The 27,450-nt window shown below is 57.1% G+C and overlaps 1 protein-coding gene across 1 annotated transcript; it reads right to left on the bottom strand.

The window, feature by feature from the left end:
• Positions 1 to 92: 92 nt before the first annotated feature.
• Positions 93 to 25,913, bottom strand: PDE4DIP (phosphodiesterase 4D interacting protein). Its single transcript, XM_036388124.2, has 38 exons — positions 24,555 to 25,913; positions 21,029 to 21,148; positions 19,439 to 19,558; positions 19,107 to 19,199; positions 18,800 to 19,015; positions 18,140 to 18,298; positions 17,658 to 17,771; positions 17,296 to 17,433; positions 16,835 to 17,014; positions 16,410 to 16,604; positions 15,953 to 16,099; positions 14,896 to 14,974; positions 14,277 to 14,365; positions 13,982 to 14,098; positions 13,388 to 13,525; positions 12,946 to 13,058; positions 12,206 to 12,333; positions 7,614 to 7,702; positions 7,351 to 7,499; positions 6,935 to 7,250; positions 6,675 to 6,843; positions 6,440 to 6,556; positions 5,892 to 6,360; positions 5,059 to 5,294; positions 4,790 to 4,841; positions 4,302 to 4,519; positions 3,950 to 4,144; positions 3,205 to 3,411; positions 2,926 to 3,051; positions 2,704 to 2,823; positions 2,437 to 2,614; positions 2,231 to 2,355; positions 1,918 to 2,019; positions 1,589 to 1,776; positions 1,196 to 1,339; positions 985 to 1,123; positions 838 to 884; positions 93 to 643 (listed from the first exon to the last, which is right to left on the bottom strand). The coding sequence occupies exons 1-38, from the start codon at positions 25,701 to 25,703 to the stop codon at positions 611 to 613; spliced, it is 6,714 nt and encodes a 2,237-aa protein (XP_036244017.1). The 5' UTR covers positions 25,704 to 25,913; the 3' UTR covers positions 93 to 610.
• Positions 25,914 to 27,450: the final 1,537 nt, after the last annotated feature.

Genomic DNA, 27,450 nt, shown 5'->3' with positions numbered 1-27,450 from the left:
CCCTGGGGACAGCTGGGGCCTTTGGCACCCTGTGCTGCAGGTGGTTTGGGGAGGGGGAGCACGGCTGCAGACAGGCATGCCAGAAACACCACAACCCAAAGGAAACCTTTATTGGGGACTCTTCAGCCACTGAACAGAATATGGCATTTCTTACATCTTCTTCCTGCGCTGGGGCCCCGACATGTGCCGAGTCCCCAGAGCGCATTTCCAATACCTCTGTCTATATACATATACATACATCCACAAGCAGGGACAGGGACTCATCGGGGTTACAGAGGGGACCAGGTCCCAGGGCAAGGTGTGCTCAGCATGGGGGGCTGTGTCACCCCACTCTGAGCACGGAGGGTGGAAGGGAGCAAGTGCTGAAGCATGGGCCAGACAAAGGCCAAGCCAGCAGCTGCTGCTGCCATGCCAAGCAAAGGCTGGTGGAGGGCATGCAACCACCACAGCAGCCCAAACCCACTAACTGTGTAGCTCTGGACATCCCAGACCCCTTTCACCCCAGCCCTCAGAGCAGCAGGGATAGGGTCCACTCCAGCCCTCTGGCACGGCTCAGCTCAGCAGCCAGCGGGCTCTTCATGCTGGCCATTGCTCCTTGCCCTGCATGGGCTCACGCAACAGGCAGGGCCTGCTGGGCCTTCACCTGGCAAGAGACAACACATGGCAATAAGGAAGAGCACTACTGTGCCCTGGAGACAGGGACATGCTAGCTGAGGACAGATGAGGAGAATGTGTCCCTGTGTCCCCCACAGTCACCTAGCTCCCTCAGCACTCCAGGACAGCCACCAGGGGTGTGTGCCATCTGTGTCCATCCCCAGGGCATCAGGGCAAACTCACCTCCAGGTTTGTCCTGGCCTTGCGCAGCACACTGTGGGTCCTAGTCACTGCAGGAGAGAGAGATGGGGTCAGTGAGGTCCCTGTGCCACAGAACCACATGGGCACGTGGGGAGCAGGCCAGCTTGGCTGTGCCACCAGCGCACGTACACTGGCTGACGATGAACTGCTCCATGCTGTCCTTGAGCTGGGCTGTGCTGCGCAGCCGCCTGGCCGTGCTCTGCAGAGCATCCTCCCTCTCGGAGAGCCGGGCCCGCAGTGCTGCGATCTCGCCCTGGAGCACCTGCTCCTGGGACAGGGGCGGGGGATGAGCTCTGAGCACCCGGCCCCAGTGCCCCGCCGGCCCCCAGCCCCTGCTCACCTTGCCCTGGTGCTGGGCAGGGCTCACGGGCAGCACGGTGCTCCAGAAGGCAGCAAGGAGGGACACGCACTCCTCCAGGATGCCGTGCAGGGTGCTGGCGCTGCCCCACAGATGCCCCTGCCCCGTGCCCGTCCATCCCAGGGCCTGCGGGAGAAGGGTGCGGGAGCAGATGCTGCCGGGGCACCCCCATCCCGCCGCAGCCGGGGAGTGGCCTTGCTCAGCCCAGCACCGCTGGGCAGTGCCGGCAGCATTCCCTGGCCTGGAGGCTCCCTGCCTCCAGCTGCCCCTGCAGCCCTCGGGGCTGCTTCTGGGCTCGGGAGCCACGTAATGCACTGAGGTGCACCGAGGGTCTGGCCCCCAGCTGCTGCCTGCCCCGTCCTGCCCACGCTTTACCTCCTTTGCCGGGAGCGGGCAGCTGGGCAGCCCGAGTGCTGGGCGTGTGAGACACATCAGCTCCCGGGCCAAGGCCTTTCCCTCCACGATGTGCTGCTCCAGGGCTCGGTACGTGTCCAGGCGGCCGACAACGTGAGCCCCCGTCAGTCCCTCGCTCTTCCTCAGCAGCACGTCTGCCCCGCGTGGCTCTGTGGAGCAAGCTGGGTGAGGAGAGGACCACTGCCCGCTCCCCCGGTGACCCACCCTGTCCCATCCCAGGCACTCGACTCTGCTCTGAGCTCTCCAGTCTTGCTCAGCAAGGGTGCTGCCACGCGTTCAGCAGAACCCACCGTCCATCCGCCGGAGCACCGACGTGCTGGAGGGCAGTGGGGACAGGAGGGGAGCTGCTGAGTTAGTGCCAACATCACGCACTGGAGGAGATGGGAAGCAGCCTGGAACAAGAAACATCTGAGCCCTTGCAGATAGATGTGGCGCTGTGCCTGGGGCTGCTGGGGTCCTGCCCTCCCTCTCTGCCTGCCAGCAGGGCCACTGTGTGCAACCTGCTGCCCCAGGAGAAGTGTCTGGGACCACCCAGGGGTTGCAGAGGGGCCAGGCACCCCAAGGGCAGGGGCTGGGCAGGGATGCCGTGCATGGGTCCCATACCTGCTCGTGTCTCAGCAGAGGGGCCCGGGAGGCTCTCGTAGACGTGCAGCTCCGCACGCAGGGTCTGCAGGAGCAGGCGCTGCTCCTCACTCTGCTGCTGCAGGAGCGTCACCGAGTGCTGCAGCCTGCAGAGGTGACACGTGGGTCCTGTGCCAGCCACCGCTCCCAGTCCTGTGGCCCCAAGGCCACAGTACCCCAAACCTTACCTGTTATTGTCCTCCTGCAGAGAGCGCCGCTCGTCCCGGAGCTGCCGGACACTCTCTTGGCACTCGGAGAGCTCCTCTGCCAGCCTCCGCTGCTTCCCACGCCACTGGCCCAGCTCTGCCTCAGCCTCCCGTGCCCGGGAGCAGGCAGCCACAAGTGTCTTCTGCACCCGTGCCAACTCTGGGAACAGAGAGCACGGAGGTGTCACCACCACCCCACTCAGCCAGTGCCCTCCGGGGCTCAGCCCCAGAACACTGGCCCAGCCCTACCTTGGGAGAGGTGGTCCCGTTGGAGCCGCAGGGTCCGGTTTTCCTCGTGCAGAGCCTGGTTCTCCCTGCTCAGCTGCAGCCCCAGCTCCGGTGTCTGGGCATAGACATCACTGGGCAATCCTGTGGAGGGGAGCAGTGCTGAGTCTCTGTCCCAGTGCCCTGCTGTGCAGGGGGTGAGCAGAGGGATGTGCAGAGGCCTGGCCCCGCAGCCCCAGCCCGTACCGCTGCCCTTGCCGGCCAGGCGGCGCTCCAGCTGCTCCCGGAGCCGGTCGTTGGTGCAGATGGACTCCTCCAGGCGCTGGCGCAGGTTGCGGATCTCCACCAGGTGTTCCTCCAGCAGGTCTGCCCCTGCCACAGCCAGGGACACAGCTCAGGGCAGGAAAGGCTGGGCCTGCCCCTCTCCACAGCAGAGCCCTGTCCTGCAGCTGTTGTGGTGCTGGATCTCTTCCCAGTACCCCACAGGCAGATGGGATGCCCTGTGCTCTCCACCATGGACCATACCTGTCAGCTTCTGCCCACAGGGGTACCCCGGGGGCAGGGCCCCATAGAGCAGCTGGCCGGGCGGGGGCACGTCCCAGAGGCCATGGGGGAGCTCAGCTGGGCCCTGCAGGGCTCCGTGTCGGCAGAACGATGCTGGGGCTTTGCTGCCCTCTCCAAAAGGGCCCAGTGGCACTGTGGGCTTTGCTGGTGCCATGGGCAGTGTCACACCTGCGCACACAGGACAAAGCAGGGAGGAGGAGAAGGACAATGAGCAGGTAGGAAGAATGGGGCAACGAACTCCCTCATCTGCTTTTCCCCCCCCTTGTTGCTCTTCTCAACAGTGCAGTCCAGTGTCCCCATCACTGACCTCCTGTCCCAACCAAACCTATTCCCCCTGAGGAGCAGGGGCTCTCCCAGGACTTGATGATTACATGACACAAGGTTGAGGGTCTCCACCCAATTCCTACACAACACCTTACCAAATCAGCCTTTTCCTAGAAGACCTGGAATATGCCAGTGTCTACACCTAGGGCTAATGCTGTGTCAGAATGGGTCCCTCCAACCCATCAGGTCCTCTCTACATGAAAGCCACGTTCCCACTGTCCCCCAGCCAGAGCAGTGGGACCCAACCTCAAAGCCATAGCCCTGAGAAGAAGGAGGAGATCAAGGGCAGGACATGCAGGTCAGAAGGGGTGGGGATGATGTGTCACAGCACAGCATGCAGGGCAGGCAGGACCAAACCCAAGCCAAGAGGCAGTGTGCTCACTTTCTCCCAGTTGCCTCCGGAGCACCTGCAGTTCCTGCTGTGCCTCAGCCAGGGAGCAGACAGAATTCCCACAGCAGCCCAGGAGTGGCGGGGCCGCAGCAGGAGGGGGCCCAGCAGGGAGGAAGGGGGACAGCCCGGGGGCCAGGGCAGGCAGGGGGGCACTAACAGGTTGGGACAAGGAGTCAAAGTGAAGGCCTAGAGACAGGAGAGAGATGGAGAGAGAGGGGTGTCACATGGCTCTGGCTCAGCCTGGCAGAGACCCCTCCTCCCTGGTGCTCTGGGGACCCTGGCACAGCCCGAGAAGCCAAGTCCCTGTGTCCGGGGGTGCTGCAGTTGTGGCCCCTGGTGGTACCTGTGTGTTGGGCGGGCTCCTCGTGGCACTGGCTGTACTCACTGGCTGCATCCCCATCAGAGCAGGGCTCCAGCCCCTCGGAGGTGAAGGATGAGCTGCTGGCAGAGTGGGATGACTCCGAGGGTGGGCAGCTGCTACCTGGGGACTCAGAGCGCTCCTGCAGCTTCACCTCCAGGCTCTCAATCACCTTCTCCTTCTCCTGGAGCTCTCGGCTGAGCCTGTGGAGATGGCCCATCACCAGGTCTGAGCTCCATCCCACAGCCCTTTCCTACATGATGCCCCACGTTCTGTGTCCCACTAGTGATGCACGGCTGCTCAGAGATACAGAGTGCCCACAAGGCTTGCCATCCCCAGAGCAGAGCAGCCCCAGGACATCCACCTGGGGCAAAGACCCCGAGGGCACCCTGGGCCCCCACCCTAAGAGCAGTGATAGACCTCAGGGTGCCCATGCTAACACATCCCACAAAGCCTTCCTTGGGAACAGGTACCTCTGTGCCAGGAGCTCATGACTGGTTTTATCCTCCCCGTCTTGTCGATCTCCTGAGAAAGCAAGCCAGAGAAGAGCCAGTCAGTGTCTCCATGCCCCAGGATGCCTGGTCCCACACAGAGCCATAGCAAGACAGCCCAAACCAAAGTGGGTATCCCACACAGCACGTAATGTGAGAGCACCTCCTGCTCTTCACCCATCAAAGCATCCCTTCCTGACCCATCACACACCCATGACACCCAGCCCCACTGCCCCCCTAGAGGTGCTTACTGATGCCCAGCTTGTCGCTGAGCCTCTCAGCCAGGTGCCTGCCCTGGGCCAGCTGCTCCCTGAAGCCCTGGCCCAGGTAGTAGTCGATGTCAGTGCCCCGGAGGAGGTCCTCGAAGGAGCGCAGGGCGTCCCGCAGGTGCTGGGCCAGGCTGCGGCTCAGCCCACGGCCCTCCCGCAGCACCTGCCGCAGGTGGGAGAGCTCCCGAGCCTGGGCCTGGATCAGAGAGTTGTATTTCCTAGGAGAGATGGGCAAGCAGGGTGTTCACAGGGCAGCCAGACGCGCTGTGAACACAGCAGGGATGAAGTGCCATGGTGTGGAGACCCTGAGGGGCAGTCCCTGGTCTAGGAAGACACAAGAAGCTTCCCTCAAAAAGCTGTTAGACCCCACTGGCTCCTTCCCCTGTTCCTATGTCTGTTCCTTATGTTCCTGAGCCACTCCTTCCCTATTCCCCGATTGGCCCTCACCTTTGTACTGCCCCCAGACCAGGGTCAGCCCCCAGACCCCCATAGAGAAAAAGCTAGACGCTCTGGGTGTGGGTGCTGGGAGCTGAACATCTCACTGTGCAGCTGAATAAAAGTGGATATTATGCAAAAATGTGGATATTATGCAAAGGTCCTTTTTGCTTCCCTACCCTGGACTATGCTAGCAACAATTCAGACTCCTACACCGTGGAGGGAGTCTGTGCCTCATCCACGGCTGGGACTCTGCCCTACCACACAAACACCCCAGGAACCTGCCTGCAGGGAAACCAAGCAACAGGGAGCCACCAGCCTCGGGGAGCTCCTGGAAATCTCTGTATCTCCCCATCTGCTCCCAGCCCCCAGGGCCATACCCTGGCCAAGTGGCAGAGTGCAGCTCCTTGGGCAAGGTGGCTCCGTGCTTGGCCGCGGGCAGCTGTGCCTCGAGCAGGGTGACGCGGTGCACCAGGCTCTGCAGGTCGCGGTGTGCCCGCAGGGCGGGTGGGCACAGCGTGCCGTGCCCGTCCGACTGCCAGCCCTCGTCCTCGTCCGTCAGGCTGTGCGCTGGGGACGCCGAGGCCTTGGGAGCCGCCAGGGGCCGCTCAGCACCCGAGGTGTAGCCACTGGTGACAGAGATGGAGCGGGCACGGCGCTGCAGGCTCTGGATCACCTTGTTGGCATTGAGCAGCTGAGCCTTGAGGTCCTGGATGTGCTGGTGCAGGGCCTCCACATCCTCCATGGTTTTCTGGGCAGTTTTGCCCACTCTGGACATTCCTGGCTGGCACGGAGACCCCAGCTCCTCACCCAGGCTGGTCTCACTGAACACATCTGGCTCCTCGCACTCTGCAGAGGGCACAGTGTGTCACTCCTCTGTGCCAGGGGGGCAGAGCACAGGGATCCCTGGAGCCCTGGCTCTCCTTACCAGGGCTGGTGGTCTCATCACGGTCAGCCTCCGTCTCACTGCGCCCACAGGTCTCATAGCCCAGGTCCTGGAAGTCCACCTGCACTTGCTTGCTGAGCTGCTGTGCCTGAGGTTCACCTGTTGGGCAGCACCATCAGCTCAGGGCCCCCCGGGCAGGATTCACCACCCCTGCCCCATGCCCAGCCCATGCACAGGGCTGAGAACACGCCCCCACCCCACCCTGGCTTTAACTCACGGAGCAGGACGTGGTATTTCTCCAGCTGCTCAGCTTGTGCCCGCACCGTGGCCTCCGAGGCAGCGAGCTTGTCCTGCAGCTCCTGGCACTGCCTTTGGCCCTGTGCCACCTGGGAGCGCAGCTCTGCGCCCAGCCCGGGCCAGCCCCCGCCAGGAACCGAGCCCTCCACCTGCCGGAGGGGAGATGGACTGTCAGCTCCGCATTTCCACCCTCATCCCCATCTCCATTTTCATCTCCATCCCGGTTCTCTGCGCACTTACATGGCTCCCGTCCCCTCCACCGGGGCTGCCAGGGCAGGGTCTCTTGGGCATGTCACCTTGGGCTCGGGTCTCCAGCGCCGGGCGTTTGGTGGGCACAGCTCCCCTCTCTGCCGGGAGCCCTGGGCCATCCCCGCTGCCTCCGGCCGGGCGCTCCCCAAGGGACCCGCGGCTCTTCCGCGGCAGCCGCCGGGGCTCGGGGGCCAGGGGGCTGCCCAGCCCCGGCTCCTCCTGCTCCCCGCTCTCCAGCAGCGACGTGGCTTCACCCATCCGCTCCTTCAGCTCCGCGTTTTCCAGGCACAGGCTCAGCATCGCCTTCCTGGGGGCACAAGGCACGGTAAAGGACGGGCAGAGGCCGGGATGCAGGGTGTCTCCTCCGGCCACTGCCACCCTCGGCTCCAGAGCCCCAGAGCTCTTGCCTGATGTGGGAGACAGAGGAGAAGCCGGCTTCCTCCAGCTGCGCCTTCAGCTCCCGCAGCTCCTCCTCAGCCCGCAGCTCCCGTTCGGGCACGGTGGGCGCTGTGCTCCTTTCGGTGCCCCTATTCTCCTTGCGGGCCCGGGGGTTGCTCTAGAGGCACAAAGGGTGACAGGGACGTTTCCCAAGGGCTGGGACGCGGTTTGGCGGTGGCGCAATGTCCAGCTCCGCCACCCCCGCTCCCGGCGTGGCGCTGCCCCGACTCACCTGCTGGGGTGCCGAGCCACGGGCCGCCTCCTCCTTCATGCTGTCGGTGAAGTTGGTGCTGCCATCGGTGTGTGTACCTGCGGCCTGACCTGGGGGACAGCACAGCACACGGGGCGCTCAGAGCAGCGCCACTGGCAGCGCTGCCTCTGTCCCCTCCTCCTGCTGGTACCCATGGTCACTGCGGGCAGCCCCAGGGCGGTGTCTGCTCTCACACCCGCTGCTGGGATACTCCCGGCTGGACCGAGCTTCCCCTGCCGTCCCTGGGTGCTGCCACCCCCTCCCTGCACACTGCACTCTGTGCTGGCCCATCTCTGGGAGAGGGGACAGCCCCGGGGATGGGAGCACGGCAATGGCTCCTGCCCCATCCATGCCTTGTGCTTGCTGCCCTGACAGACAGACAGACAGACACGGGCACCACCCACCCTGCAGCCGCTCCACACGCCACAGCCAGCAGCAGCAGCAGCACAAGCTTGGGCAGGGAGCCCCCCTGGACTGCCTCACCCCGCTGGGAGGATTGGGGTGCACATCTCACATCTCCCGCCCAGGCAGGGGCAGCTCGGGAGCAGCCACCCTGCCCTCAGTGCCCAAGCTGTGCCGTCGGGCATGGCCCGGGGCTCCCTGCAAGCCCTGTGCTGGCTTTGCAGAGCTAAAGGGACACTTGTGTCCCTACATGTGCATGGAGAGCTTGGGCAGAGCTGGGGTCATGCTCTTCTGCTGGCACACAGCTCTGCTCCCATCCCCTTGGTGCCAAACCCTGGGTGAGGACTCGAGCCCCTTGTCTGGGCAGCTGGAACGTGGCTGTATCCCCAATCCCTGTCGCGGACATCTTTTATGGAAAATCCTTTCCTTAGGATTTTTCCTCCTGAGAAGCTGAGAGGCTGTGGAATACAACAGGTGCATCTGTGATTGGCCCATGTTGGATGTTTCTAATTAATGGCCAATCACAGTCAGCTGGCTCAGACAGAGAGTCCGAGCCACAAGCCTTTGTTATCATTCTTTCTTTTTCTATTCTTAGCCAACCTTCTGATGAAATCCTTTATTCTATTCTTTTAGTATAGTTTTAATATAATATATATTATAAAATAATAAATCAAGCCTTCTGAAACATGGAGTCAGATCATCATCTCTTCCCTCATCCTAAGACCCCTGTGAACACGGTCACAAATCCCTCCTCTCCCCAGGGGGAGAGATATTTAGACAGGGCCCAAGACTACCCCCTAGAGCTGTGAAAGGGCAGGTTCCACAGCTGCCTGTGCACCAAAGGAGAGGTAACTGCTTTGCCTGTGGCCAAATCCATCAACTCTGGAGCTGCCAGGCAAGGCAGAACACAGAGCAGGGGAGCACAGAGAGATGCCAAGCATCACTGCTGAAGGGGAAGCCAGCAGGGATGCATCTGGCTCTCAGGAAGAATAGCCAAGGAGCAGCCAGGAAGGTGCCTTGCAGCAGGGCAGGCGTTTGCACTATGCTCATAGCTGGGGACACGCTCAGGAGACCCCTGTGTGCCATGAGGCTGCAAAAATGTGTGGAACGTCACTGCTGAACCTGGCCAGACACCACCTGCACGGTGGAGCCTGTCCACGCAAGCAGCGGTGTCCCAGGGAGCAAAGACAGCCATCAGTGCCCCGGGGAGCAGGGACAGCCATCAGTGCCCTGGGGAGCAGGGACAGCCATCACTGTCCCAGGGAGCAGGGAGAGCCATCACTGCCCTGGGGAGCAAGGACAGCCATCACTGCCCTGGGGAGCAAGGACAGCCATCAGTGCCCCGGGGAGCAGGGACAGCCATCACTGCCCTGGGGAGCAGGGACAGCCATCAATGTCCCAGGGAGCAGGGACAGCCATCAGTGCCCGGGGGAGCAAGGACAGCCATCAGTGCCCCGGGGAGCAAGGACAGCCATCACTGCCCTGGGGAGCAGGGACAGCCATCAGTGCCCTGGGGAGCAAGGACAGCCATCAGTGCCACACAAAAGAGAAATGCTGTTCTGGGAGCGAATGGCTCGGCGGCAGCAGCAGCGCGGGGAAGCAGCAGCTCCTGTAGGCGGCACTCGGCACAGCCAGAGCCCAGCCCCGGAGCCCCAGGGACAGAACCAGAACCTGCCGGCGGCTGAAGCAGCCGGGGCGGCAGCAGTGCCTGGGGGCCCGGAAGGGTGAGGGGTCAGACCGTCGGCCGCAGACTTTGCTGGGGGCTGAGGGCCACAAGGCTCTCAAGGTGGGTCACCGTGGCTGAGGGACCGCAGCAGGGACACACAGCTGCTCTGAGGACCAGCCCTCGTGCCAGGGCACAGCATCCCACTTCTCACCACTGCCCACAGCTCCACGCGGCTCCCAGTGCTCCGGGGCTGAGTAAAAGGGAGCGCAATTCTCAAGGAAAAAGGACCCCAAACCCAACTAAAACCAAGGGGCAGAAGAGGGAGCTGGCTGAGGAGCAGAGATGTGTGCACGCAGGGCAGCTGTGCCCTGGCTGGTGCTCAGCACGTGCTTGAGCCCCCATCACAGCAGGAGCACACCAGGCTGCTCAGCTCTGTGACCAGCCACCAGCACAGGAGACAAGAGATGCAGCCACAGCTCTGCTTTCCCACACACTCCTCAGGCTTTCAGCCCAGCCTGAAGGCACAGAGAATTAATTGCATGCTTGCAAATTGTACACTGCCCACGAGCACGGGACACTCGGGTACAGGGGCTGCACAGGAGCCTTCACACTGCTGGGAACAAGGGACAGGAAGCAAGGTCCTCAGGGAAGTTCAGAGAGGAAAGAGTGACTTCCACAAAGAGCTACGAGACAGCACAAAGCACTGCACAGTTTGACAGAGGGTGATCTCAGGCAGGGAATGCTCAGCCAGGACTATCAGAGATAAGAGGGGGCCTTAAAGAACAGGCCAGAAAAGCTGGGGCACGTGAGCCTAGGATAACACTGCCCCTAAGGGGCACTGATGCTAACAGAGGCAGGGACAGATCTACAGCAAAACAGACACAGGTGGAGAAGGGAGGTGCCCGAGCACCAGCCAAGACTCCTCTCAGCCATGCCAACGAGTCTGGGCTGGGTCCTGGGCTCCATGGCACCCAAGGGACCAGGGGCCAGCTGGGCATCAGCGCCAGGATGGTAGGGGGAAAATGGAAAGGTAAGAACAGGGACACAAAGGCTTCTACAAAGTGAGAAGCAAAAGGATGAAGAGAAGATGGTGCTACACAGAGAAGTGAGAAGAAGGGAATGAGATGAAACAAAGAAAGGAAAAGCTAACAAAGTCCAGAGCTGCCCAGCAGCTCCCAGCTGTGTCCCTTCGAGCCACAGGGGAACTGCTCCAGTCACAGTGCAGCTGAGTGCTGACCCAGAGGGGCAGTGCTGCCCTGCTGGGTGCCAAGGGGAGCTCTGCTGCCTCCCAGCCCCGGGGGCACAGGGAGGAGAAGCCCCCAGGGCAGCACAAGGCACAGGTGGTGCCATCTGAAGCAGTTGCAGGGAGCCATGCAGCAGAGCAGCCTCAGTCCAGGTGTGCAGCCCAGCACCACAGAGCTCTTCTGCTCTGCCTGCCCCTAGCTCAGCCTCCCCAGCAAGCACAAACAGATGCTCAGAGCTGCAAAATTTGCTCCTGCCATTCTGAGAAGTGAGTACAAGACAGCAGATCCACAGCCCACTGTGCATGGGAAGCCCTGATCCTTGCAGGGTTGTTGCTACTGTTTTTCAGCTTTCACACCAGCTCCCACATTCCCAAAGAAGGTGGAAGAGAGCCTGGAAAAGGTATGCAGAGGGGCCAAGCGGGACAGACACCTCAGAAACAGGGTCCTGTCCATGGCCCAAGGGACACGTGGAGCATGTTAAGGGATATGTACATCTACGAGTAAGGGAGCAGACCCAGCCCAGACCCTGGGAGCAGGGACAGGTCTCAGTCCCCCCAGACCATCTGTCTTAAAGAGGAGGAAACTCTCCCATGAAGGCACTCACAAATTATGTTGAAACAACTTACAATTAGGAAAAAAAGCCAGTCAGTAAAATCATTAACACTGGAGTAGGATTTGGTTTAAGCATAAACTGAATTGCTGGTTCTACACTCAAGTCTTGTGTAAAAGGCCCAGGCAAGTGTCCCCAGGTCTTGAATTCTGTCTCTGGAACACACTTTTCCAGATACACTGTCTCCCTTTGGGCCAGCCACCATCAACCCAAGGGGTGGGTGTCACTGGGTAAGAAAAATGGTGAGGGAATACAAAAACTCACACTCATGCACTTGGGAGATGATAGAAAACATCTGGTGTTTCCTTCAGAGATAGGGAATCTTTATTTGGCCCATGGTGGTTGGAAAAGAAGGGAGATAGAGGGGAATAACTAAAATGGAATGATTTGAATGTGCAAATACATCAGTGGCCACCAGGGTGGGTCAGACAGGAACGTACACGAGACACAGGTGGATTGCACTGATCGCCGTTTCCAAAGCAGCTCAAAAATAAAACAAAAAAGAAGCCCTGCCCCAGTTCTATCGTACCACAGCAAGTACCAAAGCTCAGTCAGTGAGACAGGTTAGTGAACCGTTTCCGTGGCAGGCGGGCGAGCGCCAGTGCTCAGAAGGCATGCTGGGGGAGGACTCTCACACGCTCCTGTTCCCCACCTCCTATGGCGCCCTGTGTCTCCAGCCTGCTCAAACACTCCAAGCTTCTTCCAAGAGCTTCTTCCAGCTGTCCCCGCAGCTCGTGGACCCCTTCCAGCTCCACCTGCAGGGCGTGGTCTCTCGCAGCGCTGAGCGGAGCGCGGCACAGGAGGGAAGAGGGTTAGACCGGCCCCGCCCTCAGACACCGAGCCAGCGGCCCAGCACCTGCTGCCTCACCTCCAACTTCCCCAGAGCGCAGCCACCCCCAAAAAAGGCCCCAGCCCGCGGTAGGGGCCTCGGAGTCGCAGCTGTTCTGCAGTACTTTCCCAAGCACTCCACTTATGTGCTCCCTTTGCTATCAGGTAGCTCAAATATCCCAGAGGCTGCAGCCCTGTGAAGGGCAGGGGATTAAATCAGGGGACAGGCAACTGCCTGGATAAGCACCTAGAGGGATCCTTATCAACCCAACAGTTGGCTGAGAATTTGACAGCAGCCTCTGAAAGGTGGCCAAGTGTGGGTGGGAAACTGAGCTGGGAAAAGATAAGCCAAGGAACAGAGATGGAAATCTCATGGCAATGGGGGGAGTTTAGGCAGCCATGACAGCTGCCCACTGCAGCCTCTTCAAGGGAAAAAGGCAGCCTAAAACTTGGACTCTCAAAGAGGCATTTGGCTGATCCTTTGCCTAGACTCCCTCTAAAACTGAAAACTCTCAGACTTGCCTGCAGAGCAGGGCAGCACAGAGCCAAGGCAGCCTCACTTACCTGTCTGGGTGTGTGTGAAACTTCACCAGGCTGCCATAGAGCTGCCTCTCTGCCTGGAGAGCCTCATTTAACCGATTCCTCTCAGCCACCAGCCCTTCCAGCATCAGTAACAACTGCTTGGAGAGAAGAGACAAGGTGCAGCTCTTAAACAGAGACAGAAACCAAAGGAGGTTATCTACCTGTCCCTGACAAACTGAGAATTCTCTTTCCTCTCTTGCTTGTGTTCAAGTTGGTTCACGTCATCCCTGGACTCCCAAAAGCCTCTGCTCTTTGGACGAGTGCTAAAGAAAGCTGATCTTCTCCTCTGTATTCCCACAATCACACACAGCCAGCTTCCAAGAACAAGCACACCCTGGCCTATCTAAAGGCTGAAAACAAAACCTCATACCTGAGTGCCAGCAGAAGCACAAGCACATCCAAGCCTGCCTCACTGGCACACTACCTGCTGCCTTCTGTTTCCAGCAGCCTCCTGTCCTTGGGACTCTGCTACGGCCACTTTCTCCCGAAGCACCAGCACTTCTTGTGTCAGCCTTTCCATGGCTGGAATTTCTTCAGGATCCACCAGCTGCATCTGTAGATCCTGAAACCCAACAAACAGCAGGAGAGCTCAGTGAGGAAGGGATCAGTAACAAAGGCAGCTGCACCTTTGCAAACCTCCCTGGAATGCAAGTGCCAGAAGTTTCCAGTGTTTGGAAAGATCCAGGTCTTCTAAGGAAAAAATGCCAAAGCACTGAGAGTGGATTAGGCACAGACCAGAGTGTTCAGTAAGAACCAAGAGGGGACACAAGAAGGGTGCATTCTGATTAAAGGACTTGAAGGAGGGTGGTTGGTACAGAAAGAGCAAAACACCAAATAAGAACAGTCTGGGGGTTTGGGGCCTTTGCCTTCTGGCCAAAGGAACCCAGAGAGCTGTAGGCAAACCAGCAGCAATAGCATCTGGTATAGCCAGCCACACTGCTCCGAGGATGTGGGGAACAAAGAGACTCCTCTGCAGCATTCCCAGGTGGAACTCCCCCAGCCTAGCACAGCATCTCACCTTGATGAGGTCCTCTTTCATCTGGATGGTTCTGGTCAAGGACTCAATATCTGAGGCCTGCACCTGCAGCTCCTCCTCCTGTGTGGCCACGACAGACTGGAGAGCAGTGAGCTCCCGCTGCAGAGGGAAGAGAAGCCCCTCAGAGACTTCTGAAAGCCAACACCCCCCTGCAGGACACTGCCCTCCATTTCTCACTGGGGTACCCTCACAAGAGCAGGGTCCAAAACCTCCAGTGAGGGCCCCTAAGGTCTCCCAAAAGCAAAGGAGATCAGCACAGGCTCCATCACAAGCTCACCCTGCTTTCCCTTTCCTTCTTTGCCATTAGCTCCAGCTCCTCTTTGGCATTGACAAGATCCTTCTCCAGTTCTGCTGCTGACATTGTAACTGCAAAGACAGCTTGGTTACTGCAGGAACACCTGTGTGCCAGTTCAGACCCCAGGATCACACACAATCCCTCTCTGGCAAGACAGGGCCCTGGTGCTTGTGCTCCCTATCACACTGTTTCTCAGTAAATGCTTTTCTTCCTTGCTTGGTCTTTCAAGAGCAGCTGAAAGCAATGGCAACATCACAGGCCTGCTGTCCTACCCCTGGCAAAGTTCACGTGTCCTGGTCCCAAGGCAAAACCGAAAACAGTTACACACTTGTCTCAGCTCAGCCTGAAACAAAGTCAAAAACTCTCCAGTGGGCAGCATCAGATCTTGAGCAGAAACACCTCACCTCAAACCCAAAAGCAGCCTTTCTCTTTCTCTTACTCCCATTCTCAGACACCACCCAGAAGACAGGCAGAGCTTTATTTCAAAATTCTCTTGTTCAAAGTTCTCTACTGTTCCTCAGTTTTGTGTAATCATGTTTTCCCCACAGCAGAAAGCCCTGGTCATATTTGGGGACCTCAAAAGATGCTGTCCCACACTGACCTTCCTCTGTCCTGCAGCTGCTGTCTTCCTGTGGGGATCCAGCAATGACTGTAGCTCCATAAGCTCTTTGCAGTATCTCCTGAAAACATAAAAGTCTGCAGGTTTGCATTTTCATGGGGAACACACAGCTTCCCCAGAACTCCAGGACTGCAGCAAAGCTGCTGGCTGTTCTGTTGACACCTCTAAAATGTGAACAGACAATGAAGGGGATGTAGCCTGGCAGCAGGAACAAGTGAATTGCACCCAGAAGTTGTACTTGTGGGGAAGAGGGCACTGGCCTTGTTTTATTTGGCACTGGGAAGCTGCTGGCAGCAAGTGTCTTCACAGTAAAGACTAAACAGGTTTCATCAATTGCAGCAAGACCATATTTCAACTGAGACTCATCTTTATCTCAGATGTGGCCCAAAGAGACCATGCAGGAAGGAAAACACATCCCTGGAAGTCTCTAGAGCTGGGAATAGAAACCTGTTTACAGCTGCTTAAAAACATTTAACAAGTCAGCTCATCAGTAAACCATTAACAGCTGCTCAAGTAGGAGCCATGGTATATGCAGCCTTGGAGCTGTGTTCAGCCTCAAAGGGGGTTTTAGCAAAGCTGCTTTAAAAATACCAACTCCAATTGTGGAAGAGACAGCAAACAGCCAGCAGGCTCTGCCAAGAATTAGTGAAACCTAAATTTAGCTCTCTTGTCCCCACCAGAATGTGACAATGTCAGGGAGGGGATTACAATACAGCAAGGCAGCCCAGCCCAAGGAAGGAGTGGGTCAATGCTACAAGGTCAAAGGGTGGATGTCTTTCATACTCTCATGTGCCCCAGGGATCCAATTACTGCTCCATCAAAACAAAGAGACACTGAGTGACAAAGGCTGGTGAAATCAAGATCAGAACACTCAGGCAGCATTCCTGCTCCTCAGTTTCTCCTTCTTCTATAGGAAGACTTTTTGGTAATCCCACTTTCATTTCTATCATTCTCTGTGGTGCTCTTCTCTCTCCTATTTACTTCTGTGGCAATCAGTTCTTTCTGAAACCCCAAGGCCACAGGCAGAGAAACACAGTGCACGATTCTTACTTGGTTTGTCCTGCTTCAATGGCCTGGCACCAGCTGACTGGGTCCCAACAGGGTCCTTCCCCAACACGTGCTGGCGCAGCAGCTGTAGCTCACTGCTCCTTTCAGCCAAAGCCTGTGCCATCTTCTCTGCAGCCACCTGATTGAGGGGGAAAATCAGGGATAGGGCCATGACCAGGGTGAGGGTCCTAGACCCTCTTCTTCCTTGGAGACTAAGGGAAGCCACTTCAATATTCATCTGTCACTGGAGACTCCAAGTGCTCTGCAAACCAGCTCCTGGCCCCTCACCCCCACTCCAGTGCAGCCCTCCCATCTCTGCTCACCAGCCCCTCACATATAGAGGAACCAACTCCTCTGTTTCTCTCAGTCCACTCCAGGGCTTCTCTTTGCTTAACTAAAGTCAGTGCCACCCACCTCAGCCTCCCACTGTGGCACTGCACAAAACTCACTCTGCTCTGCTGCTCCTTGGTGCTCAGAGCCTGCAGCAGCTCCCGAATTTCGGCATCGTGCTCCACGGTTTGCCGGTTCCGGTCACTGAGCAGATCCTGCAGCATCTTCTCCTTGTGCTGGAGGCGCAGGCACAGCTCCTCTGCTACCTCACTCTGCCCGGGGCCCAGCTTGCACAGCAGAGTTGCTGTAAGCTCCTGAGCAAGGGGGAGGAAAGAATGAGACTGGGAGTTGTTCAAGGACTCTCCAGCCTGGGTGTAGCTGAGGGAGCAGTGTCAGCAGGCACAGGTAAGTTCAAGTGCCAGAAGCAACCAGCCTTCAAACACTGAGCACAGCTTCAGGTGAGGCAGCAGCAGCCTCTGCTTTGGCACCACTCTCTCAATGGACAAACTGGCTGAAGGCTCAGGAAGCCAAGCTAAGGCCTTACCTCCACTTCCTTGTTCCTGTCATGCAGGCAGGTCTGCAGCTGTTGGATGATCCCCTCCTGCTCCTTCTGCCTGCTGCCAGATTTGGCTTCAATCTCCTCTTTGAGCCAGCGGAGGTTTTGGCAGGTTGCTGAGACCTGCTCCAGTTCCAGGGTTTTGGCTTTCAGGAGGCTCTCCAGGCTCTGAGTACCACAACAGAAGCAGCTCAAGCAGGGACACAAACTTAATCCCAAATTAAGCAAAACTGGAAATTCTCTACTGCTAGCAGAGTCACACAGATTCATCCATCTGCTCCAGGTGGCCTCTCTGCCCAGCCCAAACAAGAGTGCCCCAGGAACCTGCCCCACCACAAGGCCAGAGGAAGCCAAACACCTGCAGACACCGTCCCCAGAGCACTGACAGGAAGGTGTGTCTGACAGCCCGTCCCCAGAGCCCTGCTGGGCTGTGCAGGCCCAGCACTCACGTGGATGGTGGCCTCGTTGCTGCAGAGGACACTGCGCAGCCTCTCCAGGTCGCTGCCGCGCTCCCGCATGGACACGCGCAGCTGCTGCAGCTCCTGCTCCTTCTTCTCCAGGGCACAGAACTTCTCATCTACTGCTCTCTGGGTGACAGAGGGCATCATTCACAATGGGGGCATGGGGCTCTGCAGCCAACACTCTCTGTATGTTGGACTTCAGCTCCTCCTGCCAGGGGGACTCCTCTCAAAGGATGAGCCATGAAGAGCATGCAGAAGATATGGTCACCCCTGGGGTCAGCCTGGGCTGATGGTAACCCAAAGGCTGAGCCTCAGGGACAGCTGAAACACTGCCTACAACACGTGCTCACCTCCAGAGCAGCATCCCTGTCGCTGACACGCTGCTGCAGTTTCTCCAACATGGCATTCATGGCTGCGGGGCTCTTCTCCAAGCTTTGCTGGCATTGCAGAAGCTCCCTGGACTCCTAGAGATCAGACACACACTCCCTAGTACAACTGACAGTACAGAAACCTCCCCCATCCCAAGAGCAGCACACAGGGATAACTTCCTCCACCCAATGCTTGCTCTAGCCTCCACATTGAAGGGTGGTAGTCCCAGCACCTGGGGGTAGCTGACTAGCCCTGCCAGGCTCACCAGGCATTGCTGGGGCTGAGGTATGTGGATACCTGTGTCTTATTCCTCACCCTGGGGGCCCAGAAGCCCTCTCCTTCCTTCCTTTCTTCAAAGGACATGCATGAAAGCTACAGACAGACTTTTGCATGGCCAAACATGAAAGAAGGATCAGGGACTCCATTTAATTATGCTCAAGTCAGATCTTTCTGCTGATCTCACCTGCAGAAGCTGCTCCTTGTGAGCCAGCTGCTGAATCAAACGCTGAACTCTCTGCTCCTGGGCCTGCAGCTCACGGCTTTTCTCCCACTCCAAAGTCTGGAGCTGCTGAGCCTTGTCCTGCAGCTCTGCCTGCAGCTGTTGTACCACAGCACGCAGTTCCTGGAAGGAAAAGGCAAATACCTTGGAATTCAGTCTTCAACACAACCATAAACAGTAGGCCAGTCTGAGGAAGGGCTGTGGGAACAGCTATCAGCAATGCTACAACTTTACACACTGCCATGGTGTTTGAATTTATTTCATTGCCCAGGGTATCCATCCATCTAAACCCCCTGCTCTGGCCACAGGCAGAGCTTTAGTCAATCACAGCTAAGCTGTGCAGCAGGGGACATGAACACCACAAAAAGAGATGGGACATTTGCACCAGCCAGTGATGTACAAGTGACAACATACCCACTATCAAGGGTCTTTGCTGATTCGGAATCCTCAGCTATGACACTGAGGAGGCTGGAGAATTCCCCCTGACACACATGTGAGAAGGGGTTAGGCAAGTGTGCCCAGTCTGCTGTTGGCAGAAATGTTGAACAAGAGCAGAGTATTGACCACCTCAGTGCTCCTTAGTCGTGTAAACCCAGAAACTTCCAGGCTAAGTGCCTGTCATACCTGGTTGTGTTTCCAGGTTGCCTCTTTCTGCTGCTCCTCCTCATGGACAGTGGTCTCCAGGAGCTGGGTTGCTCTCTTGGCTTCAGCCAGCTGATGCTCCTTCTGGCGCTGAGCTCTCTTCAGTTTCTGCACCTCCAGCTTGGTGCAGAAAAGGGCGTTCTGAAGATCGAGCGGTGACATTTGCTGCTCCTGGGGTGACAGTGGGCTCTCTGACACCTACCAAAAAGCAGGGTTCACAGAAACTCAAGAGATTCTCTTCACATGAGGGATTTAAAAACCAGGATGTATGAGGCTTTCCAGGGCATACCTGCAGCTGTCCCAGATGGTTTCTGTGTAACATGTCCCGCAGCTTGGCCATGGTCTCATTCTGCCCTTCGATGATGTGGTACAGCTCCTCTGTCTGAGCCCAAGCACAGGAAACCCAGTCAGTGGCAACCAAGCACAAACTCTCCCATCCCAAGCCTCCAGCCTGCATTATGACACCTCAGCACCATATGAAAGAGGCTTTGCAAGAAATAATTTAGTGAGGGGCAGGATGCCAAGCAGTGGCTCAAGCATTCCTTTTCAGCCACTGCCCACAGGGCTGGAACAGAGTTCCCTGTTTTTGTGAGCACCACCCTGCCCACCCTGAACTATTACCTTACTCTCTTTGCTCTTCAGGGCCTCGTTCAGGCTCTGGATTGTACGATCTTGCCTTTGTGATGTTTCTTGAACAGATTTTAATTCGAAATTCAATTCATTCAGCTTTTCCTGTAACAACTGAAGACAGAAATAAGTTTGGTTTATTTAATCCTGCTTAATGCTCTATGTAAACACCCTTAAGACTCCCTCCACTCCTTACTCCATACAGCCCTGGTGTTGACCACATCGAGATCAACGTGGCTCCCTCTAGAGTCTGTAAACACCGCTGGAGCTGGGTGGAGACTGGTGAGTAAACACAAAGGCCCCTGACAGGACTTATTGCAGGGCTTCTGCTCCCTCAGGTGTGCAGGGCAGAGGTTCCAGGCTTGGGTTCACATACCATAATGCCTCCCACATACCCCAGGAGAGCCTCACTCCTCAGGCTGCCCTGCAGCCCTCCCTCTCAGTTTCTATCATTTGTTTCTCTTTACTCAAAAGGAAAGGGGCTGCTTCAGCCCAAAATCCTCCCAAAAATCTGAAAGAAAAATATCAGCATGAAGAAGCTACACATTCACTGATCAAATCAGTGGCTTATTTAGCATTAAGTTCTGGCTTCAGCACAAAAGACCCTGGCCACTGCCAGGAACCTCTCAGCAGTCTCCATGGCTGGTTTACAACCTGAGAAACCTTTGCCTTTGATGGTCTCGCCCTAAAGAGAGCACTACCACTCAGTTTCAGGACAGTTTGCTGCTTTCACCGTAAAGCTCATGACACAGGACATGTTGTGCAGTTAAACAAATGCTTATTAGCATTTTTAAACATGCTGCCTGTTGAGATTCTCAAAGTTGAATGATACACCTCTTCCTATGAGCTTACTCAGGACTCAACTTCTGGAGTTGGAGCTGGTACTGCCACATAATTTCCTCCTGTTGTTCATCTGTTGACACATCTGTCCTGTTATCTCTGACCTGAGACACTCCCCCAACCTGTTTAAACACTTCTAACTGGGCCCTGGGTCTCTATTTCCGTCAAGCTTTGCAGTCCAGGCAGCTGCAGCACCTTATGGCCATCCCTAGATTTAAATAATTATTCCATCCCAATTTTTTTCCCCACATTTAATGTGAGGATTTTTCCAGAGGATATAATTTACCTTAGAGTTCAAGAGCATAATTAAGAACATTTACCCTTCTCAACATGTGTTAGTATTGATCTGCCTCAAGAGAACTCAGATGTTTCTTTCCCAAGTATTTAAACAGAAATGAAACCAGGACTCCCTCTCTCCTAGACCAGGCTCAGCCCATGCAAATCCAAGAGACAGGAAACAGCCCTGTGCATCTCCTTCACCAGCTCCTGGAAGGCTCACCAGGCAAGTGGAAAGTTCCTCCAAAATAATGATTTGCAAAATTAAATATGGAAAATTTACGCAGCCCAGCTGCAGGAAAAAAAGCAAATGCTTTTAATTGAATCTGACAGACAATAGCACTGAGAATCACACAACCTTGCTGGGACAGAGGTGCAGGTACCTGCCTCCAGCCAGGCCAGGAGGCACCCTCTGACACTAACCACATCAGACTCATAGCACTGGATGTGCTCTCCATGAAGAAATACCTTGTTGGCAGCTTCCAAGTGCTGGAGTTTGCCCTGCAGCTCTGCTGCACGCACATCGGCCCCGTGCTCCCCTGCTGCAGCGCTACCTGGAGCTGCCTGCTGCCCTTCATCCTGCAAATTCTGCAAGGAGAAACACAGTGAAAAATGAGACATTGGCTCAGCTCCTGCACTGGCTTCTTCTCTTCAGCTGTCAGCCACCACAGACCCTGCAGCACGGGTTTAAACGCGCCCCATGTGCTTTTCTAACTGGCTCTGAGACATCACTCTACTCGTGTGTCCCTTCCCCGGGGTGGCAGGCTGGCACCTGGCAGCTCTCTGCCTCATGTGCCACAAGTGCCCTGGTGCCCCAAAGCTCTGATTGAGCTCCCTGTCTCTCCTCACTGCTGCACCACGAGCCCAGCAGCTTGTATAGCTCTAACCACTGTCTGTGGGCTAATGATGCATCTTCTCCCCACACCCAAGCCATAGCCCTGAAACCTGCTCTCCTTCCCATGTGCCCTGCTGGCATTTTAAAAAAGCTTCAAAACCTGCACTGAATGGTTCCCATGTTCTGCTGAGCTTCTGTGTCTTTATCAAGCCTACAACCTTCAATCCTTCCCACCAACTCCCCTCCTGCCACAACCAAGCAGTCACTCCCTGCTCTGAACCCCCCCACTTGTGATTTTCTGGGCTCTCCTTCACCACTTCCCGTGCTCCAGCACCCACACCGTGTACAATTCCTTGCAGCTCCTCAAACAGGAGCAAATTCAGTGCCACAGCTGAGATTTTTTTCATGACACATACCCATTTATTGGGAATGTAAACAGCCTACTTTGTGCCACGTGGCCTGCCAGAGCCGGCTGGCTGAGCACAACACTAATCCCTTGTCATCCCTCCTTACAATTTTGCTGTCCCCCGCCCAGTGAATTAACTCCTTAGGGCAGCACTCATCCCAGCCACCCTCTGCAGCCCTCACAGGGCTCCTTCAGCACTCCTGAATATTATCAGCGACACAGGACTGACTGCACTGGTGCCTGCTCTAGGTGGGAGCCCTGGAAAGGGCTGCTGGATGCAGCACAGAGGCTGTGGAAATGTGGCAGGGCTTTTTGGAGCACACACAGGAGCACCAGCTCCAGGCAGTGCAGCACAGCCAGAACAGTCAGTTCCAATTAGCACTGTCAGGCTGAATCCTCATCCTCAGTGGCCACAGAAATGCTGTCTGTGGGGAAGCCATCAGCACAGGGGAGCTCCCTCAGATCTGTGCACTGCCTCTCACAGACAGAAATAACACCTCCCTTTACCCTGATGTTTTGTTAGGATTTCAGTGAACGCTTACAGTCACGGTGATTACATATTTTCTCTGCCAGAAGACTTTGGATGAGGCAGGGAGAGCTGCTGGAATTTGTCATAGCAGCTTATTTTGATATAAGGTTGATTAAAACAGAGAGGGGGAAAAAGGAAGACACATTTCCTCAATTTTCACATTAGAAAAAGGGCTGAAAACCTGGAAAGAGCTAAGAGCAGGGAGGGGAAATGCAGAGCCAGCTCCAGAGTCCAAAGTTCCAAAGCCCAAGCTGCCTCCCTTGTGCCTCCCTGCAGCCATATCGACTTCTCCAACATCAGCATTTTACTGCCAATCTCTCCTCAGCGCAGCCACAGCAGCCCCCGCACACACTGACCCAACAGAACACTTCTTTGAAAATGATAATCACGGCACTCTCTGAGCCTGCCGAGCTCAGACTGCCCAGCACAGCGGGGAAGAGCCGGGCTGCCAGGAGGGCACCGCAGTCAGCTGCGGGAGTGTCTCACAAAGGCTCCCTCTGGTGCCACCGCCCTGGGGCTGTGCTGGGGAAAGGGAGGAATTGTTGGTTCAAGGAAACGCCCGGCAAGACGCTACCTACAAGGTCACTGACATCAGAATGCTCCATAAATTTAAAGAACTGCAAAAGCAGTAAGAGAACTGTGGTCCTATATATTCCAGATATTCCTTTCACATTTATGCACAGGAATCGCTGGACAGCAACAGCACCTGACTTATAGGAAGGGCGCTGCTTTTACAAACCGAAAGAAAAATCATTTGTGCAAGAACGATTCAGCCTAGTAGCTGCATCTGCCTTCCCATTTTTGCTCTTAAAGCCATCCGAAGGATTAAGCCCTTCCCCCTTCAGCCAGACCCTGCGCTGAAGAGCTGCTGCTGTCACGGCAAGGAACCGGCAGTAAAAAATCCCGCAGGATAAAATCCTGGCAGGACCGGTCGGATGGCAGAGGCTGGAGAAACTCCTCAAAACACAGCTCGTAGAGGAGGATGGCCATGTGTGACACAAAGCCAACCTGCAAACACACCACGGTGCTCAGAGAAAGGCCATTTTTACCCTGCAAACACACCCCGAGCAGTGAGAACCATCAGCAAATGAGCCACGATGCCCTGGTTCACATCCTCGGCTGCCAGCGCGATGCCTTTGGGCTCCAGATGAAAACTAGTTTTCCTACGTTCCTCCCTAGCATCGTTTCTCGAGCAGGCTTTTATGGAAAAAAGCACACAGCTCCGGGAAACGCCCAAGCAGATGGGACAGCAGAGCCGGCTAAAGAGCAAGAGCAATTCAGCACTGCCACAGTTGCCATAGTAATAAACGAGCATTTTCCTAATCCCCCAGGCTACCTACAGCATTAGGCAGCACTAAGGCTGCTAATGGGAATGCAATTAGGTTGACACGGATATTCCAGAATTGAACCTGACTGAGGCCTTCTATTCATTACTGGACGTGGTAGAGAAGTGAGTTCGGCTGTTTGACTGCATACTAAAGGAAATTTCATTAAAGCCAGCTAAACAGAGGCAACCTGGAGGTAGGACTGCTATCAAGAGAGATAACAGCCTCCCAAAAGCAGGAGCTTTCATCCCCTCTCAGCAACACCTGCCACTAAGTGATAGATCTTTTCAAAGGATCAGAAAATAAACCAATTATCTTGAATACCAACCCTAAAGTCATCCTCTGGCACAAATCCACCTGCGAGGAAAACACCTTTTCCTCGGGGCACAGGCCACAGATGCCTGGGTGGCTCTGCACGTTGGGCAGGTGGAGGCCTGACCTGCAGAGGCAGGGCTGGAGGCAGGCGTTCCCCACACTCCAACCATTACTCAGGCACAAAGAAAACACACCTGCTGAAAACACATGCCCAGAAGCTTAAAATACTCCCTTTACTTGTGGATAAAAGCCACGCCGACTTTAAGTTTAAAGATGAAGTGAAAGTGGTGTTTTCTCAGCAGGAAAATGACAAAGAGCTTAGACCCACCTAGCAGGCTGCAGTGTCAGGGAGGGCTGATGGAGGGGGGAAGGGTCATTTCCCAGAACACCGGGAGGAGACAGGAGACAAGAGAATGACTGAGGAGAGCGCCAGCACACCTAAAAAGGACCGAGTTGCCTATTCTTAGCCCCTGATCAGCCACACGTGGCTGTCTGCATTATCTCAGCACAGAAGAATCCCCAGTGGGCTCAGCAATGGACCACGAGGACAATGCTCAATGGAAGGGCGGCACCGTGACCTCTACCTGTACCCGCAGCGGCATATAATCCTCATAGAGGTCATCCCACAGCTCCTGCAGCTCTGAAATTTCCAGGGGAAGGCCCAAAGGAGCTCTGGAAAACGATTTTCTGTCTGTGCTCAGGAAGGCAGAACTAGCACATGCTAAGCCAGCAGAAGCACTGCCATCTGCCAGTTCATGGCTGAGCTTGGGAGGGGGCAAGCTGGACTTCACAGGAATAGGCAGTCGGCTGCCTCGGGGGCTCTGAAGGGGTTTGTAGTCCAAAGTCTTGATCAAATTGAGGGCCAGCTCCAGCCTGTTCCCACTCAGTGAAGAGCTCGGGGTCATGCGATCATCCGAGAAATCGTCACATTTCCCATTCCCTTTCAGCCCCTTATCTGCATCTTCATCCTTCTGCTGCGGAGCGCTGGCCTCCACGGTGGTGTCCAGAGACTCAAGAGAGGATGCAGGTGTGCCTTCCTCCATGCTGTCCCCATCCACAGCCACCCTGGAGCTGGTGGACTCGGCCACATCACACACAGACGACTCCTCGTTGCCCATGCTGGCCGACCAGCGGCTGGACAGCCCGCAGGAGATGCTCCTGGCCACCTTTCGGGGCACTTTGCAGATGGCTTCATAGTCGGCGTCGGCCACGCGCAGGGCAGCACAGCCCCGGCAGCGCCGCGGGCGGCTCCCTGCCCCCTCGGAGCCGTGGCAGCTGTGCGGCTCCAGGCCATGCTCTTCCTGATCCATCCAGTACTCAAACCCCGAATAAGTGAAGTCCTCCTGGAGGAGGGCAGCGTACCGTGCATCAGGCAGGTTGGAAAGGTCCACGGTCCCCTCCCCAGCCCTGTCCTCTGTGCTGGAGTCGTCGTTGTTCCTGCGGTACATGCTTGCGATGCAGAACTTGAGACGGTCCTTCTCCAGCAGCAGCTTCTGCAGGCGCTCGATGGAGAGGGCCTCGATGCGGGCGATGACGGTGTCGAACCTGTAGATGCGGTCCAGCATGAAGGCACACTTGCTGCAGGCGAACTCGGACCTGCCGTCCCGGCACAGCTCCCTGCCCAGGACGTGGGAGAGCAGCACCTGGAGGTTCAGCTTGGCCGCCGTGTGGAAGATCCATCGCCGCTGGTTGCCGCACAGCTCCCGGCCGCAGATCCGGCAGTTTTCCTTCATCCTCCCTCCCTCCCGGCACACAACCCCACTCCCGCGGGCTCTCAGGAGACCTTCGCGAGGTCAGCACATCTCCCTCAGTCCCTGAGCCCGGCGGCACGTCTCACCGCACCAATACCCTCTTTTTAGGGACGTCACACGCCGGAACCCTTGATTCAATAGAACATCCCACCCTGCGCCACCTCCTTCACATCTTCACAGCCACACCTGAGCTGGCCCCCCCGCCCCTCCGATGCTGCTCCCTCGCCTCACAGCTCAAGTCCCCGATGCTGCCCCCTCTCTCCTCACGGCCCCCGTCCCCGGGGCTGCCCCTCACCGCGGGCTGCCCCTCCCGTCCCGCCCCGGCCCCACCGCCCCGAGCCGAGATGCTCCTGCCACGGCGGCGCCCGGCTTCTGGCTCAGATTTCAAGATGGCGGCCAAGCCCAGCCTCCCGCGCATGCGCAGGACCCGCAACGCCGGCCGGGATATGTAGTTGCCACGCCCGCCTACGCATGCGGAGTGGCGGCTTGCGCCACGCCCGGGCACACGGGCAGTGCCGAGAGTCGCGACAGAGGTGACGGTGATCGATCGGAACGTGACAGCGCAGGGATCCAGTCTCAGTGCCAGAGACACACACACACACACACACACACACACACACACACACACTAGTGCTTGGCTCCAATGCCAGTGCCTGTCCCAGTACCAAGTCCCCACCCTAGTGCCTGTGCCACGTCCCCGTCCCAATGCCAGCACCTGTCCCAGTGCCGGATCCTTGTCCCAGTGCCTGTACCAGCGCCAGGACTCCCCCCAGTGCCGTGCCCAAGTGCCCAGCCGCAGCAGGCAGTGTGGGTGGGCACGTCCCCGCAGCACAGTGCCACCAGCACCTGCACAGCAGCCCGTGCCACCTGGCGGGCAAACAGCAGGGTCCCTGCAGGAGCTCTCGCACTGACAGCCCGCGGCTGCTGGGGACAGCGCCGTGCCACCAACATCCAGCATGGCCAGAGCTGTGCAGCTGCCAGGAACATGCCGCTCTGATCTCTCACAGCCCTGAAATCCCGCCTGGCACCACGCCAGGCTGCCAGGGGTATTTTTAGACTTTGGATTTAGATGGCAGACGGGAGCAAGCAGCACCAACACCCTCAGAAGGACTGCACAGGCTGGTGGCCTGTCCCCTGAGAGCTCACACCGTGTCCTTTGAGCCCTCCTGCTCCTCCCAGCTCCTGGCAATCACCCAGCCCTGCCAGGCTGAACACGGCACAGCCCTGGCCACAGCCTCAGAAGGGGACAGGGATGACAACAACCAGCCAAGCCCTGGATGGACGAGCTCCTCCCTGGGGTCTCCCCACCCTTGCCCACTTACCTGCCCCTCCATGACCGGGGACCCCTCCAGGCACTGCTGCAGGTCACGCTTCTCTGCTGACAGCATTTCCACAAGCTGGTTGCTGGCAGCCAGCTCTTGGGTCAGCTCTTCGATCCTCCTGAAAGCGACAAAAGGGCATGGGATGCTCAGGGACTGGGATGGCCATGGGATGACACTGGGGACAGCTGACAAAGGTCAATCTCTGGGGCAAAGCTTTGCTCCCTCCTTTGCCACAGACCAGCTCTCCCCCACTGAGGGACCTCTGCATCCCACCAGATATGCACAGCCCCTCAGTCACACACATCACAAGCCCCTCGGTAGTCCCCAAGAACTCGCACAGCACACAGGCTGGCAGCATAGAGGAGACATGTCTGGGACACCTACCTCTGGGCCATGGAGCCACAGCC

Source organism: Molothrus ater, chromosome 9 (assembly GCF_012460135.2).
Source record: "Molothrus ater isolate BHLD 08-10-18 breed brown headed cowbird chromosome 9, BPBGC_Mater_1.1, whole genome shotgun sequence".
NCBI lineage: Eukaryota > Metazoa > Chordata > Aves > Passeriformes > Icteridae > Molothrus > Molothrus ater.
This window is presented reverse-complemented; position numbering and strand designations above follow the sequence as displayed.